The sequence below is a fragment of the Rhagoletis zephyria genome, unplaced genomic scaffold (assembly GCF_001687245.7).
Source record: "Rhagoletis zephyria isolate East Lansing unplaced genomic scaffold, Rhagoletis_zephyria_1.1 Rzeph_scaffold_06466, whole genome shotgun sequence".
NCBI classification, from domain to species: domain Eukaryota; kingdom Metazoa; phylum Arthropoda; class Insecta; order Diptera; family Tephritidae; genus Rhagoletis; species Rhagoletis zephyria.
In genome coordinates, this window is record NW_016163549.1 from 14,877 (window position 1) to 33,288 (window position 18,412).

General features: G+C 35.2%; 1 protein-coding gene across 1 annotated transcript; it reads right to left on the reverse strand.

Moving 5' to 3' along the window:
- Positions 1-14,011: 14,011 nt before the first annotated feature.
- LOC108373201 (motor neuron and pancreas homeobox protein 1) lies at positions 14,012-17,527 on the reverse strand. The gene is made up of 3 exons (XM_017629061.1): positions 16,528-17,527; positions 16,329-16,442; positions 14,012-14,550 (listed from the first exon to the last, which is right to left on the reverse strand). Exons 1-3 carry the CDS (start codon positions 17,525-17,527, stop codon positions 14,012-14,014), a joined length of 1,653 nt encoding a protein of 550 aa, XP_017484550.1.
- Positions 17,528-18,412: the final 885 nt, after the last annotated feature.

An 18,412-nucleotide genomic window follows, 5' to 3' on the forward strand; every position in this document is an offset into this window, starting at 1 on the left:
ATCTGCTCGGACATGAGACAAACAAAAGTTGTAATCGTGTTGCCATCGAAGAAAAAATACTTGAAACTAGTACGATTTCTTTTCTTCTATTACATACAATCACTGATGTTTGAGAACGGTCGTGCAACCAGAAAAGGCAAAAAGGAAATCAAAGAAAAAAGCAATGAATTATTGAAACTGTGCCAAAGAAAACAGTATGATTCGAAAGGAATTGAAGATGTGGCAGGGTAGTGCCTTAAGAAGCATTTCCAAAGAATGTAAATAGACAGACAGTTGTGCTTATTAGAAAAAAAAAAACCAGTGATGTTATTTCTAAAAAACTAATGCAAATTTTTTTTACAAACTTATACACAGCTTTGTTGCTTTGAATTGTAACCATAAAAGTTACTTCCTTTTGCAACGTTTCACTAATTATTCAAGCCTAGGTCTAGGTCCTTTCAAAAGCTTTTCAACCACCTACCTTAACAGACCCGTAAAAAACTAAATAAAAATAAAATATAATATAAATAAAATAATTATACGAATTATAGGTATGAGAGTTTTGTAGGCCAGGATATTTTTTATAAGCTTTTATTTCGAATTACATTTGGATTGAATGTCACTCATACGCCCCGGACGACGCGCAGTGTGCCCTGCAGTAGAAGCCAGGTTGACAAAATTATTTGCGGATCGTTTTGGGATATTTTTGAGATGCTGATTTCCGATATTCTATTCGTTTTTTTCAGATCGGTTCTTGTTTGCGAACAATCGCGAATTTTGCAAAATGTTTGGTTCCTAAAATTCGGAAAATGGGAAAAACATAGTCTGGTATAGTTTTGCCTACTGCATAAAAAATGCATTTTTAAGAAACAAATAGGTATTTTAGACGATTGGTTCTCAGTCATTGTGTTGTTAAGTGAACAGTTGTCATTATATAAATACTAGGTGCCCTTTGATTCATAATTGCAAGCCTCACATTTTATTTGGTAAAAGCCACGCTCACGAGCAAAGAGTTTAGTTACGCCAACTATGCATTGAGTCCTAGCCGCAAAAAAGACATAAGCCACAATTTTTTTCACATGGTATTAATTTAACAATAACTTGCAAATAAAAGGTTAAAGAATAGCACTTAGAAAAAGACCAATACGAGAATGAAAGTAAAGGTGAGTACGTACATATATAAAGAAAAGGAAAAAGGATAAAGGCAAAGGTAAAAATAAAAAAAAAAAACAAAGATGCGTGAAGATAAAGGAAAAAATGAAGACTAAGGTAAATTTAAAAAGTTTACTTATATACATAAAGCAAAAGATGAGGATGAGGATACCGATAAAAGTAAAGATAAGATAGAGGAAGAGAGATTAAAATAAAGGTAATTATAGAGAAAAGGATATAGATGGATACACAGAGACTCAATCTATATAATATCGATATAATAACCGATATTTTTATCGGTTCTCTTATCGATATTATTATCGATATCCTCGAAAATTATCGATATAAAAATACATTTTTTTTATCGATTTTGTAATCGATATTTTTAACGATTTTGTCATCGATATTTTTTATCGATATTGTTACTGGTTTTGTTATCGATATTGTAATAGATTTTCTTATCGATATTTTTATCGAATTTCTTATCGATATTTTGTCGATTCTCTTATCGATAATTTTATTGATTGTTTAAGCGATTTTTGTTATCGATATTTTTAGCGATTTTCTAATCGATTTTGCTACCAATTATCGATTTTGTTATCGAAATCTTTATCGAATTTGTCATCGATTTTGTTATCGATATTTTTATCGGTTTCGTTATAGATATTTTGTTGCATGTTACTATCGGTTTTGTTGTCGATAGAGTGTAAAGATAAATATGAAGATATAGGAAAACAGAGTAACATAAATGTAGTTAGAACGAACAGGGCTAGAAGTAGGGATCTAGATGGCAAAAAGACAAAAAAGATAACCTTAAGCAAAAGCTTAAGCAAATGTATGCATGCATGTATATTGGTTATGAGACAATATAGTTGTGTAACGTAAGTTTCACTTCTCCAGTGGGGTCCAGGCACACTTACTTTTTTTTAAAGATATTTATACATATTTATATAAAAAAAAAAAATAATCTTTAAAAACCTATCGGTTTTCGACGATTATAGAATAATTGCCTCTTAATAAGTCTTTCAATAGCTTTAGCTATAAGCTATAGAGGTGAAAATGTCTATCAAAGTACACAAAATCAACGAAAATGTTTTTGTGTTTCAGTAGGACTATAAGTATTTGTATTTTGAACGCTGTCACACTCCACAGGTTAATATAGGATATAAAAAAATTTCACTTCGAAATATCTAGTTTTATGGCCTTCTCCAAATTGATAGGAAATATAGTTAAAGCAAAACAATGTATTTTCGCAAGAGCTTTACTTTATTTAATGTCCACGCTGATACTTCGGATGATGCAAATGCTTTAGGTTTAACAGAAGAATTGTACCTACAAGTTTGGCGATAGTAAACTGTGAGGACACTATAAGACATCCTTCGATCGGACCAAGTTTTCGTCACATTAGATGTTGAAAAAATGTCCATGAAAATTCCTTTAATTTCACCCAAGTTCGGTATGAAATTAAAAAATTTTATTCTTCTCTTTTTTGCCGTTGAATAAACTTTATTTTTATTAAAAAAAAAAATAACCAAAAATTAGTATGGAAAATATTAGTAAATATAATCGTCAAAATGTTAGGGTATACTTATTTTTGACACTCACTTATATTACTAGGGGATCCGGTTGGACGGAGATTACGTTACATAAATTGCCACCTAACCAACGTAAATTAAGTCTAAACAAAAAATTTTAAAATTTTCCTTAACAAAACTTTTTAAAGTTGTTTTACTAACGAAAAAAAACATTTCTTACTTTTCTCTCATTGGCACACATTTCCCATCTACGCGAAAACGACAGTTGTGAAAAATTATCTCGTTAACCTCATATGGATGTATGGGCAATATGCAGGTACATGTATTTGTGTATGCTTGATATCACATACAAATATACTTACATATGTACAACCACATACATTCAAATATATGTACTCACTCGGCACCCCTTCGCTCAATTGTCATTTTGTCAGTCACTCATTCAGACAATTCGTTGATTGTCTGTCATACTTTATGTGTGACATGCTGCTGCCTCTCTACATTGATTTGATTACATGTCGCGCATATTTCACACATCACAGCGCCGATTTACGCCACCACAGACACCCAGCCACCCAACCGCCCACAAAATGAACGCTTCGCAGATATGCCGTAAAAACCACAAAAACGCATATAACCCACTACTACTACGAATAAAGTTAACGCAAAATCTGCGTTTCACAATTCAAATTCCTTAAATGAAATTATTTATGTACATATACTATACAAACATATATGAGCATATAGAAATGTGTATGTGTGTACTACATAGAGGTATGCGCAAGCATGTTTATTAAAAGCCACGAATTCCCACGTTCTAACCCATACAATCACTTCTCCACTTCCCAACACCTAGAACACCCCCAGCCACGCGCTACCTTTTTGCCAGTAACGCCAGCAGCAGCGACCATTTGCATTCTGGGTTAAGTAAGGTCATGTACGTTTGCGCTACTGCCTCGTCATGGTCAACATAACACGTGACTACCGCTTTCAATGCATATGCATAGGCTGTTTTACAATGTCGCCATACGAATTTTCTTTGAAAGACTGATGCGCGTAGCAATCAGGCATTTGTACTTATATTGTAATTTAATACTCCCGAAAGTCGTCGCTACATAAACCTGCGCTGGCGAGTTCAGTATGTCAGTCGCATTCGTGTGACCGAGTCGAAAATATACTCTCTTCACACAACAACTCTCTGAGTAAATGTAGCGGAATAAAGAGACTTTGCCGAAGGATTCGCGCTTTCTCGTTCAAGAGAAAGTAACTGAAAATACTCAAGAGAAGTGGGGTGGCTGGCGAAAGCGTACGAAATGGGATTGAAGTGGTGCTAATTGTTAGCTAATGGCTCGGGCGCCATTTTACCCACAGCGGCAGGAAAATGTGTTAGTTTTAAATGAAAAGCTCCTGTTTAGTGCTTTTCACCAGCTACCTTTTGAAGTTGCTTTAAGCTTAATACGCGAGGGCTTAATATGCGCGCAGCGAGAGCTTGGATGTGTATGTGTTCTTTAATTTCACTGGAAACGTCATGTGAATTTTAATTTAATTATTTAATTAGGAAAATTGGTTTAGGTATTGCCGGCATACTAAACTTATCCTAGCTATTAATATACTACTGCAAATTTTATTTTGCATTGGAAAGCCATTAAAAGTAGGAAACGTTGCGATTGCGCCGAAAAATGGACAAAGTGGAATTTCGTGTGCTCATTAAGCATTACCAACATCATCGAGGGCCCAGAGAGATTTGAGAGAACGGTCTGTACCATTAATTTCAACGGTTAAGAATTGGTTTACTGAGCTCCGGTTTGGTCGCAACAGATAAGTGACACCAAACGTTCTTCTACAACAGTGCGTCGATATCAAGCAAAATAAAAGTTGTGCCAGTTCTTCATCTCGAGCGCAAACAGGTGCTTCTACACTTGGTCCATTTATTAGGTTGGTGGGCGCCCTCTATTTCGTTGCCCGCCAGTGGGTGCCTAGTCGAAACGGCTTGTCAAACCTTTAAACACCCCCATCAAGCCGCTTGTGTGGCGCTTTTCGCTCTTAAATACATCTGCATTTGCTGCTAAATATTCAAAATGTTATCGATATTTTTTTTGCATTTCATCGTTATATTTTCAACTTATTTTGAACTTGCAAAATCTCGACAATGAATGCAGAGAACACGCATTGTTCTATCATAAGAATATTCATATTCTTCATTAGATCCAGGAAATTATAGGAAAAACGTTTTGAATTAAAAGATTCTTCAGGTTCATTTAAGTTTTTAAATTAAAAAAAAATATATATAAAAATATTACTAATATATCCCTTTTCTAATGCTTCAGTAGAACGTATATTTTGTAGTTTAAAAATGGTAGGACTGACTTGGGGACGTGATTGAGCACTGATATTTATAATTGCAGCAATTTTATATACAAAGTAAGGCATACAAAATAATGGTAATACTTTGTTTGAGCCGCAATAACAAATGTACCAATTGAATTGGAGAATATAATTAATTTTTATACTAAGTACCTGTAAGTAGTATGTAGTACACAACACTCATATCTGTACTAAGAAAATGTTGAGTAATTTGTGCGGATTTTGAGGATTTTACATTTGTTTTTGAGGAGATTGGTAAATTTTTTGTGGCAACACTGATTCCATCATTCTTGGAGCACTTTATAGCAGTGGCCGGCGCCTCATACCATAATTGTGGACGATCACTTCACACCTATTCTTACGGTCTGATTATGGCAACTTAACGTAACTTACGGCTCTCTCTTAAAAATTCTGTTAAATGGGTGTTGCTTATAATTGAACAGCCGCAACTTAACGTAACTTAATGCCACACCGAAATCGTATAAAGACAAAGGCATGTATACATAAACGCGTAAAAGAAATATGTATGTGTTGAGTCAAATTGGCTTTTTGTTAATGCGGTTCTTGCGTACATATAAACAAGGTATATAATGAAGTAATAACAGAATTTTTCTCCCAAGGTCCAATAAAAATGTAAAATGTATAAAATATTTCATGGGACTCACCCGTTCTTTTGACCGCATTAAAAGGCAATTGAGAAGCGTAGAAATGTGAGACCTCATCAGCACGTGCAAACTAAAGAACATGTTTACGAACACAAGCATGCATACATAAATGGGCCTCGGCAAACAGCGGCACAACTCAAAACTGAATAAAACCCAACTAATGAACAGTGGCGCATGTCTCTAATACTTGTCTAATCTGTGGCTATTCCTTTGCAGCAAGAGCGTAAAATTGTTAATAAGAGATATCTAAAGTGACGAATTTAGAAATGGTTCGGAACTATAGAATTTAGGACTAGTTCGGAACTATCGAAAAAGGGATGCAGCGGGGGGCAATTGACACTTCCTAGGACATCGCCATGTTAAATTCGCCAGTTGCTTGCATGCAAAAGAGATTTATCGCGAACCAGTACTGGGTCTAAATGTACTAGAAGCGCCCCAGTTCAGAACTAGAGATTTTCACCACAGGGAAATAGCGACTTTTTACATTTATAGCGTTTTCTTTTCTCGAAAAAAGGCTGCACCTATTCTGCCTTGTGCTAGCGCTGTCGCATTTTCATGTTCTTTTCTCAGCTTTTTCACAAGGCGTCGTGTTCTTTTCTCAGCAGGTTGCGCTCTGATCCGGCGAAAGTGCTGCCTTTTCTGCCCTCAAATAAACGTGAGGGTGAGAGTTGCATGGTTGATTTTTAATTTAATCTTGTAAAAATGCAATTATTTTCCCTATCAGAAATAAGTGTTTTGCTTTAAAATTGTTAAAGACTTACAGGCCAAGTGAATAATTCAGCTTTATTAAGTTCTATAAATAAATTGTGATGGAGTAGTATATTTTCTGTTTCATTCTCATATAAAGAGCGCAACATTTTCTCAGGCTTCAGGGCAACGCAAAGCAAGAGTTCCCATATAAAAGGGCAGAACTTTTTTTGAGAAAAGAAAACGCTATTAGTTTTGCTCGTCTTCTGCTAGCTAATTTCTGCTTGTAAAAATGCCACGAGCAAGAATTTGCCGCTCTCCCGTGTTATTACGCTTTCGACTCAGAGCTCTCTTGCAAATTTTGTGTTAATATACACTTTTTTAGTAAAAATTTGCAGGTTGTAGTACAAATTAGTACTGACTTTTTGTTACTATACACACCTAAATTTGGCAATGCTTAGAGATATGTGCCACTTTTCAGTAGGTGACTTTTTTAAGTTTGGAATTGCGTAGTCATTGCAAAGAAGTTTTGTATGTACATGCATTGCACATATATATGTATTAACACACTTTTATGTATTTTAAATACACTATAAACACTTAACAAAACACATTTTGTACTTAAATACTTTATTTAAATCACAATTTAATAAAACTTTTCATCAGAACCGCAGCGAGCAGCAAACACTAGCGAAAGTTAAAATACGACTGAGGATACGGAATTGCAAATGGCAGAAACACAGGGAGAAAGGAGATTAAATTTAATTTATAATACATATACGATTTAGTTAGGACACAAACCTCATAAAATATGAATTCAAATAATTTTTCTATATTGTAATCCCAGATAAGCATGTACTACTAAATATTTTTCACATGAGTCACCCTTTGATGTGAATGCGATGCATATACACCCGTGTCAAAATTATAAGCACACAAATAATTTTCGTTTAAAAATAGAGAAATTATCAATGGTTAAAATTAATTTTTGTGATTTTTTTAATAATCAATATCTTCTGAACAACATAAACTATTAAAAAGCTAATGAAGTCAAAGTAAAGGTAATTGGGGGTATTAGAAGTCTTTCACTTGCTACATAATTTTCTCCTTTCTTTTTATTTTTAAGCCCGAAATATATACATATGTTTTTTAAATGGCGTTTATTTAATATTTGTTTTAAAAAGGATTATATTATATACGTCAAGAAAAAGATATTTAAATTGTCTTTAAACTAGCGCAAAAGTGCGATCGGTCCAATAGTTTCCGAGATATTAGAAATATAAAAAAAAGAAACGTTTAAATTTAACCTTTTTTATTGGCTATGATTTTTATTTGTGCTAAATAATCTTGGTATGGTTGAAATCAGCTTGAAAAGTTCTTCTTTTTTTTTTGCTAAATGGTTGGTATTTCACGCCACGGCTACTTCGGACTATTTTTAAATGTGAATAAGAAAAAGTAAATAACCAAATGTCAAATTAAACTCTGAGTTTCTTTAACACCCCAACGAGAACTCTTGCCAGTTGTTTATAAACTCAAAACGTTAAACTCTAGTTAATTTTTCAACGTGAACATAGTATAAATTGCGCTCATAATTTTGCCACGGGTGTATAAGCATCGCAATCACATAACAGGGTAAGTCGTGTGAAAAATTTTTAGTAATACATGCTAATGTTGAATTGATTTTTTATGAGGTTTGTGTCCTAACTAAATCGAATATGTATTATAAATTAAAATTAAATTTCCTTTCTCCCTGTATTTCTGCCATTTGCAAATCCGTATCCTCAGTCGTATTTTAACTTTCGCTAGTGTTTGCTGCTCGCTTCGGTTCTGATGAAAAGTTTTATTAAATTGTGATTTAAATAAAGTATTTAAGTACAAAATGTGTTTTGTTAAGTGTTTATAGTGTATTTAAAATACATAAAAGTGTGTTAATACATATATATGTGCAATGCATGTACATACAAAACTTCTTTGCAATAACTACACAATTCAAAACTTAAAAAAGTCACCTACTGAAAAGTGGCACATATCTCTAAGCATTGCCAAATTAAGGTGTGTATAGTAACAAAAAGTCAGTACTAATTTGTACTGCAACCAGCAAATTTTTACAAGAAAAGTGTATAATAAGCCAAAAGATTTGCAAGACACTGAATCGAGAGCGTAATAACACGGGAGAGCGGCAAATTCTTGCTTGTGGTATTTTTACAAGCAAAAATTAGCTAGCTGAAGAAGAGCAAGACTAAATGTAAAAAATCGCTATTTGTTAAGCGTAAACAAACGTAAAATGAGTGGAAGTAAAAAAATATGAATGATGTACTGGACTGTGTAAGTGCTTGTGTGTACAGCAAAGAGTTTAAAAAGTGATTTATAAATTGCAAGTTTTTACTAGTTTTGTGTTCAATACCGTTTTCTGCTAGTTTTCTCTTATTAACAATTTTACGGTCTTGCTGCAAAGGAATAGCCACAGATTAGGCAAGTATTAGAGGCATGCGCCACTGTTCATTAGTTGGGTTTTATTCAGTTTTGAGTTATGGCGTTGTTTGCCGAGGCCCATTTATGTATGTATGCTTGTGTTCGTAAACATGTTCTTTAGTTTGCACGTGCTGATGAGGTCTCACATTTCTACGCTTCTCAATTGCCTTCTAATTCGGTCAAAAGAACGGGTGAGTCCCATAAAATATTTTATACATTTTAGATTTTTATTGGACCTTGGGAGAAAAATTCTGTTATTACTTCATTATATACCTTGTTTATACCTACGCAAGAACCGCATTAACAAAAAGCCAATTTGACTCAATACATATTTCTTTTAAGCGTTTATACATATCTCAGTCTTCATAGCGCTCTCAATGAAACCGTATTCAAAAGCAAACCAAATCTGCTAATATCCTAACCGATGTGAGAAATAAAAAAATGATGTTAAAAAAAACCCATGTGAGTCGATACCAGTATGACCAGAGGATCGCAAAAAGCGTTGCTAAATTGGTTTTTAAAAAGAGGTTAGAAAAAGTTATACCCTATGAAAAATGAAGCTAAAAAGAAGTCAGTATGTTCATTCCTTAAAAAACTCTCCACCAATTAGAAAAGTTCCGCAAACCCGATTTTCTTTAAGTAAATTTTTAAATCAATCCCATCGAAATACAAAGTAGCATTTTTCTTATGCAAAATGGAATTCATTTTAGGATACGAAAAACAAAAAAAAATCGAATGGAAATATGATTGTTGGCTACATCAGAGTGCCAACAAATCAATTGTTTCAAAAGTACACAAATTTCGTAGTATGGGTTTTTTTTAAACCTAAGAAAAAGCTAAGAAAGTATATTCTAAAGGAAATAGTACTTTGCTCTGTTTTGGAAAATTTGAACGGCAAACAGTAGTTTTTAAAATGTTAAGTATTTTTAGTTTAGTATAATACATAATTATTTTTATAAGGTCCGATTCGATTTTACTATGAATATCTTATAAGTTCTCTGACTATGCATGTAGCAAAAACAAATAATAACATGAACTGAATGGCAAGACTGGCTTTTAAAAGTGCTAGATTTAGAAATACTGCATTATCTCCATCTAAAAATTTTCCAAGCCACCAACCGTGGCCATAAGTGGAGGAAAAAGCTTTTCACGAAGTTCTCGCAATTGCCTTCCTCTTTGGAGGGAAATTTTCCTGGCTGAATAAAAGCTACATGAATACATACATACTCACTTCAGCGGGTTTCGAGGGAACTGGGATCTTTTCGTAAAATGCACCGGAAGTATAAATACGATTATAAGCTCCAAATTTTTTATGTGCCAGCAGTGGTAGTGTAACTTTTTACAGAAAGTCAATACTCCACCGGAAGGGTTGAAATACTCTCAAACTTAAAGGTCTCGGATTACAGCACAATCATCCATAGAGAGAACCTAGCTTTTAATTATATTATTATAATTTGTTTTTTGTTAAAATAGGCGCATTGTTTTCACACTTTTCAATATTTGTTGCGAAATCGGAGGAGAAATTTAAGTAATTTTCCTCTCTCAAATAACACAAGTCAACAGAATTAACTACTCGTGTTTGGTCTTTCTTATCTCGGGCCCAGTTCGATGCTACGAAGTTACAATCGCACATAGGGGTATTTAGCCGATTTAGGTGGGCAAAATTATTTTTATGAAAATTTGAACTCAAAATGTTTAGAAAATACCTGTGAGGACATTTAAAATTGTAAATGTTTAAAATCAAGTAAATAGGGGGAGGAAAGTTTCACATAGACAGACTCTATTTTGTCGTGGACAGTAGCAATCGCCCACATCGCCCCCTCTAGGGCTGCAAAAAGTAAAATTTAGGTCAAAATACATTACCTCTAACGAGAAATTTGAAAAGAAGTTTTGCAAAAAGTTTTTTTTTTGTTCATTTTAATCTTCAATCATAATATATTTTTTAGATTTTCACAAGATTTGGTTATAAGGCTAGCAAATCTAAGCAAATGCTTGAAGCAGCTTATTTGCACGCATCTGGAGATTTTGTTGGTTTTTGCATATATTGGACTTACGTGCTTACTTTTGCATACTCGACAACATTCAAAACATTTTCGGGGAAAAAGGGGATAGAAATGCGTGAAATAAGGTGAATTAATACATTTGATTTTATGCTTCTGCTGCCACCTTGTAGGAATTCGACTTATTACTGCTAGAGCTTGAAGACATCGGAACAATATTATTCGTACTATAGTGAAACCTCTCCTAACGGACACCTCTATTAGACGGACATCTCCCTTGAGCGGACATTTTTTCCTATACCAAGTTTTCAGTATAAATTTCGGAACAATTTACTCTCTCTTAAGCGGACACTCTCTTGGCCGTACGCGGACAGTTATTTTGCATAAAATTGACACAAAAAACTCTATTGAGCGGACGCGAACCTCTTATCAACGGACATTAAGGGCCGGTTTCTCTATCTCCGGTTAACACTAATCCCCCGGTAAACATCGTTACCGACCTTATCGACTCCCTGTTATATGCATGGAGTTAGAACGTCGATAACAATGTTTAACCGGGGAGTTAGTGTTAACCAGAGATGGAGAAACCGGCCCTAAGATTTCTTTTCATAACAAATCAAACAAGAACCTCCGTTGAGCGAACTCGAACTCCTCATAGGCGGACTAATAAATCTTTGGTTTGCGGCGTTGTTTTATGTTCGTTATTTGAATTATCAGAAACCCTTGGAGAATCCAATTCCAATTCTGATGAATTTATAACAATAGATAATAATAAATACATGGACCGAAAATTTAGATTTCTGGTTGGATTTTGTTACTGATAAAAACATGAAAACTATTGATGAAAAAGGTACTGACACTGAAAAAAATTTAAAATAAAACTTACGTCAATCGACAATTTCCCATTTTTTATGTAATGAATCTATGGTTTTATGTAGTTTATGGACTGAAATGTAATATTTATTTTTATTTTGTTATTACTTAATATGTAATTACGCACATAAATGAAATATGCACTTTTGAAAAAATACATGCACATTTCTGTTTGAACGATGTAATATCAATATCTTTTATTCAAATAAGAATTAGTGACTTTTCAATTAATTAAAACATTAAAAAGTTCTAAAATAATCTTCCCTTCCGTTGAGCGGACACCTCTCTTGGACGGACAAAAAATTACTAACGGCGAATGTCCGCCCAAGGGAGGTTTCACTGTATTCGTATAGTGGTAGTTAAATTTGAAATGCACTACCACTAAAGCCCTAGTGGTAGTGACAATTTCGATTCAGTGCAGCGTGCCCAAACGTGGTGCTCTCGCTCAGTGGGAAATGATTATTTGCATATAATTTCCTTTGCTGTTGTTCTCGGATACTTATCGCTGGGAGAGATAAATAAGTGTTAAAGTGTGGTTACCCACGAATGTCTACGTAGCGTACCGTAGAAGTACGCCGTAGAAACATATGAAATAGAGAGAGAAAGAGAAGCAACGTCAACATCACGGTCATGCGCTGGCACGGTTGGCTTTATTTGTGACTTGATTTGTAGAGCGAATTAATTTGACTTGAGTTGACTTTTCGAAAAATGACTTCAGACCTTTTTTGTAGAGCGTTTAATTCTCCACAAAAATGTTCCAGTACCGTAAAGTGTATCGTTCGTTAAATATAAAAATCAGAAAAAAAATGTGTTATTCTTATGGCAAATCGAAAAGTGCGATGCGGGCATTCGTAATATTAATATTAAGGGCTCATATTTTCTGAGACTTATTTTAAATTAAACGAAACTTTTGAGCATGGTTCCGAGGGGAAACAAATAATTTTTCTTTTCTGAATCACCCTAATGTACGTCCAGTTATATTTTTCTGTATTTCAATATCCCAAAAATGAAGATACTTAAAAATAAAATTCCCTGCCAAAAATGTCTTTACCTAAGGGAAATTTAGGGGGTTGATAAATAACCCACAACTGAAAACACAAAAAGATCGCACAGAGAGATTTGGCACGGTGTGAAACACATTTTGCTGGAGAGATTTGTGTTTGTGTCAGTGAAAAACACAATAAAATAAGTGAAGAGGATTATTTTCGATCTCTGGTTAAAATATTTTTTATAATATTTTAATTTTTTTTGTGAATTTCTTTTCGTTTTGTTTTCAACTAGTTTTTACTATGAAATATTTATTAACTGGAACTGGAATTGGATTTACTTCAAAATTGCTTGTTTTTCTGCACTCTGCATAAAAATTTAAAAATCGGACTCTTGCCAATTTCATAAGCTTTCATTAAAGAAAACGTTAATAAGTTAAGTTGGTTGAAACATGAACGCTTCAGTGAATTATGGGCAGTAAATTCCAGCTTTGAACCACTGTGCATCGGTCGATTGCGGCTTATTGGCAAAGATCTGTGACTCCAGCAAACCCCATAGGGAAAAGTCTATCGCGGTCAAATCGCACGATCTTGGTTGGCAATTCCACGTCACCTTCATGCTGCTACATTGTAGGTATGACAATAGTTTTCGACGGGGAAACTGAAAATTACTTTACCAAAATAATGGGCCATATGAATAAAACTAGTCAATTGCTTTTTCTTAAATTTCAGACTTTTTACTTAAAATTACTTGAATAAATCGAGTAAAAGGTCTGCAATTTTTATCGTTGACATGAAAATAATTTATTTACAAAATATTTATTTAATGCCCATTCAAATCGCTTTTTACAAAAAACAACAACACAACAGTTTTACTATTTATCCTGATTATTTATAATCTCAGTGCGGTATTANATTTTCTTAAATTTTAGACTTTTTACTTAAATTACTTGAATAAATCGAGTAAAAGGTCTGCAATTTTTATCGTTGACATGAAAATAATTTATTTACAAAATATTTATTTAATGTCCATTCAAATCGCTTTTTACAAAAAACAACAACACAACAGTTTTACTATTTATCCTGATTATTTATAATCTCAGTGCGGTATTATATATTCTACATAATTTTTATATAAACGGTTATTTATTAAATACTTAATAGTTATGTATGTATATACAAACACCAATGCATATCGATTCACAAATTTTATGNATTTATATATAAACGATTATTCATTAAATACTTAATACTTATGTATGTATATACAAACACCAATGCATATCGATTCACAAATTTTATGTATCCTCAATGCCCTCCACCGCACTGCCAGCATCAATCGAGTCATTACATATCGAAAGATCAGATTCTGAGCTTGAATGACTGCCACGACTGAGTGAATGGAATTCTTCTCCCTGCTTGCTGAGCTCATCAACATCCTCCGCACCACAACTGATTGGCGAAGATGTTCGAGCATCGTTGCTTGTATTTGTTTTATTGATAGTTGGCATGCTATTGCTAACTGCTATGGAATTGCCCGCTACAACGCCGCCAGCACTCGTCGGCTCAACAGCGCCTGGTAGCTGGCTTTGGCGTAGCAGTGCAAGGCGTTGTTGTGTGATTTCTAGATGATGTTTGCGCCATTTAATGCGTCTATTTTGGAACCACACCTTCACTTGTGCTTCGGTTAATTGCAACGTGTGCGCTAAGTATAATCGCTCCGGTCCCACCATATATTGCTGTCGTTCAAATTCGGCCTCTAATCGTTCCAGCTGCTCGGGCGTGAAGATGGTGCGTACGCGTTTATTTTTCAGCGATGATTTTTTCGAGTTGCTCTCTGCAAAGAAATGAGAAGGTAGTTGAGTTGATTTTTTTGACAAAAAGGGGTTTGGTATAAGGTGGTAGCAGTAGTACAAAAAAAAAAAAAAACTGGCATGTATTTTGATTTCGCTTTCGGTACACAAATGCCAAAATTTCAGCTATTCTTCGCTCGAGGAAGAAGAGGGGAAAAATGCCAACACTCTTACTTTCTCACTCGCTCATAAGAAGTTTTGACACATGTGTACCGAGGTGAATAAAATCAGCTGTTTTGTGAGTGAGCAACGCGGAAGATAAAAAATATTTGCATATATATAAATACACATATGAGCGAATTGACATTAATTGAGGTTCTTTAGGACAGGGCAATTTTGATTGTTATCGAACATTTTCAAACAGACAACTTTAAAAAGTTTTATAAACAAAATTAAAAAAAATAACTTTACTCAATTTTTATTACCAACGAAAAATAATTAGTATAAACAACTATTTCGATGGTCAAAATTGGTACAAATTATTTTATCGATAACTGTGTTAAAATAGCTATCGATATACATATGTGTTTATACGAGCATCGAAATATTTATTGAAATCTGTATTAATTTTGGTATTTAGATATTTTTATAAATCAGTTTTAGTATTTCTTTCGATACTCTATCGACATGTGTGATATCTAATATTGGTTTATCGATATCATATGTATGCTTTTTTCACAAATTTTTTCATATACATATGTATGTATATCGATATATTTTTCAATATATTTGTTAATACTTTCATTGATATCGATATATTTTTCGATATGCCTGTTGATATTTTTATTGATATCAACGCATTTATCGAGTTTGGTTTGATTGTGTACACATATCGAGTACCGTATTTTATAAGTATGTAAACAATACCCTTTTATCGATTTTTGTTAATACATATGCACCTGTGTATTTATCGATATCGGCATTATAATAGATGCTTAAAGAGTGATCGACATATTTGCCTAGATATGTACATTAGGGTGGTCCGAAATGTAAAGTCGGAATTTTTATAGAAATATTCCGTTTTATTTTTGAAATCAAAAAATATTTCTCAAACCACTCAAAGTATTCCGCGGGTGCCCCCTTTACATTTTTTGGGGGTCTTATAAAACATATTTAGTATTAAAATCTGGTTAAATAAACAATTGGGTATTATTATTNTACCTGTGTATTTATCGATATCGGCATTATAATAGATGCATCTGCTTAAAGAGTGATCGACATATTTGCCTAGATATGTACATTAGGGTGGTCCGAAATGTAAAGTCGGAATTTTTATAGAAATATACCGTTTTATTTTTGAAATCAAAAAATATTTCTCAAACCACTCAAAGTATTCCGCGGGTGCCCCCGTTACATTTTTTGGGGGTCTTATAAAACATATTTAGTATTAAAATCTGGTTAAATAAACAATTGGGTATTATTATTGAAAATCTTCTGAAGAGAAACAAAGTTGTCCGATCGAAAATCTTGATTTTCAAAAATTCTATATCCCTTCTACTAAAAATTGTTTTTTTCCTATATAAAATACACGAAAAACTTTCAGCGCTTTGGGCGACCTCTATAAATTTTTTGATTTCAAAATAAATAAATAAAACAGGGGTACAATTCTTGAGCTATAGAACAATCCTAGAGGGTGAGAGCATTAAAATTCCGACTTTACTTTCTCGCATGCATTTTTGGATATGCATATATATACACATGTATGTAGTATCTTTATCGAAAAATTTAAAATTCAGCGAGTTTTTCAAACCATTTCACTCACCCGACTTATGCTTCTCGCGTTGCAAATTCAAGGAGCTTTGCTGCGCCGCATGATGTTGATGCAACTGCTGCAAGCTCTGCAACGCCGATGATGATCCCGATGCAGCCACCGCTGCTGAGGCCACAGAACGCACATGGGNATGTAGTATCTTTATCGAAAAATTTAAAATTCAGCGAGTTTTTCAATCAATTTCACTCACCCGACTTATGCTTCTCGCGTTGCAAATTCAAGGAGCTTTGCTGCGCCGCATGATGTCGATGCAACTGCTGCAAGCTCTGCAACGCCGATGATGATCCCGATGCAGCCACCGCTGCTGAGGCCACAGAACGCACATGGGACAGCAATAGATTTTGTTGTTGTTGCTGTTGTTGTTGATGATGATGTTGCGTTACTGCGGCAGCTGCTGCAACAAACGATGATGTAGCCGCCGTCGTTGGCTTAGACGACGACACTGGTATTGGTAAGTAACGATGTATCAAAGCGGCGCTGGCATTGCCATTACAATCGAAGGGGTTGCCATTTTGTTGATACAAATTATTGGCATTTCGCACGCACTTCAGCGACTTTATGCCACTGTCGCCGCCGCCGCCTCCCCCACCGGCACTTGGCATACGTAAATTGTGTGATTGTTGATCGCTAATTTCCACTTCCTCATCACTAAACGCTTGTTGACTACTATGCGCTGATCGCCCCAAGCTGGCATCCTTGCCGCCATCTTCATCACTACTATTTAGCGATAAATTGATTGCGTTGTTGTAATCCTTGCGGCTATTCTCCATTGCGCTCTTCTGCAAGCCCAAAATGGCGGCAATCGTGAAAGACTTGCCCATGTCGAGGGAGGTACTGGTCGCATCCAGCAGCTCGCCGGTGCGCGTATGCGCGTGGGTGTTGTGTTGTTGCTGGCGTGGTGGATGGTTTTGCAGCAGAAATGCATTGCTGTGCTGTTGACTGATAGTCGGAATTGTTGTTGTTGGATGATGATTATGGTAGTGTTGCTGGTGTTGTTGTTGTTGCTGCTGTTGCTGTTGCTGCTGATGTTGCAGTTGCAGCTGATTTTGTGCTGCGAAAACCGGCGGCAAGGCAGCCAAATGCGTTTGATGAGTGACGATATTGCTGCTATTCACCACAGCCTGAGTGCTATGCAAGGCCAACAAGTGAGAAAACGGATTTGGATGATATTTCGAAGGATTCTGCAGCATGTTGTTGCTCCTTTGAAAACGGTAAATTTGCTGCTGTCGCGCTGTAGTCCCAGTTGCTGTTGCAACCACTTTAACGACACATGCGTGTATGAGCGCAGCAATTAAGCTGAGGCTCTCAGATGCCGCGAAAGATTTTGCACGTGCGTCGCGTTGCAGCGGCAGGCAGTGGCAGGCAGTGGCAGGTGTTTGGCTGGGCAACAAAGCGTTCGTGTGCTTTATTGTGTTACTACAAACAAAATGACTTTGCGGTCAATGCACTTGCCGGCACCGCGCGCACAGTCGGAAGAATGGACCTTTACGCAATAAAAGAAAAGCAAAAACATACAGACGAAGATTAGCAATGAACGAATTTAATGCTACAAATGCAGTGTGTGGTGGTGTATATTACAGTAGTAACACAATATGGCCAAGAGGCATGTACATTAGGCCGTATCACTATGTATGGGTCAAAAAAAGTTCGATTTGTTTCAAGCGATTTTGAATTCTGACTATGGGNACTGCGAATGTAAAACGGTAAATTTGCTGCTGTCGCGCTGTAATCCCAGTTGCTGTTGCAACCACTTTAACGACACATGCGTGTATGAGCGCAGCAATTAAGCTGCGGCACTCAGATGCCGCGTAAGATTTTGCACGTGCGTCGCGTTGCAGCGGCAGGCAGTGGCAGGTGTTTGGCTGGGCAACAAAGCGTTCGTGTGCTTTATTGTGTTACTACCAACAAAATGACTTTGCGGTCAATGCACTTGCCGGCACCGCGCACACAGTCAGAAGAATGGACCTTTGCGCAATAAAAGAAAAACAAAAACATACAGACGAAGATTAGCAATGAAGGAATTTAATGCTACAAATGCAGTGTGTGGTGGTGTATATTACAGTAGTAACACAATA

Bases quoted from the DNA above. Each gene is read 5' to 3' on its own strand.
- LOC108373201 (XM_017629061.1), bottom strand. From the start codon at position 17,527: ATGCTGCAGAATCCTTCGAAATATCATCCAAATCCGTTTTCTCACTTG. The intron at 16,443-16,527 runs GTGAGTGAAATT...CTGTGGCCTCAG, and splicing joins ACGCGAGAAGCATAAGTCGG to CAGCGGTGGCTGCATCGGGA. The intron at 14,551-16,328 runs GTGAGTGAAATG...ATTTCTTTGCAG, and splicing joins ACGCGAGAAGCATAAGTCGG to AGAGCAACTCGAAAAAATCA.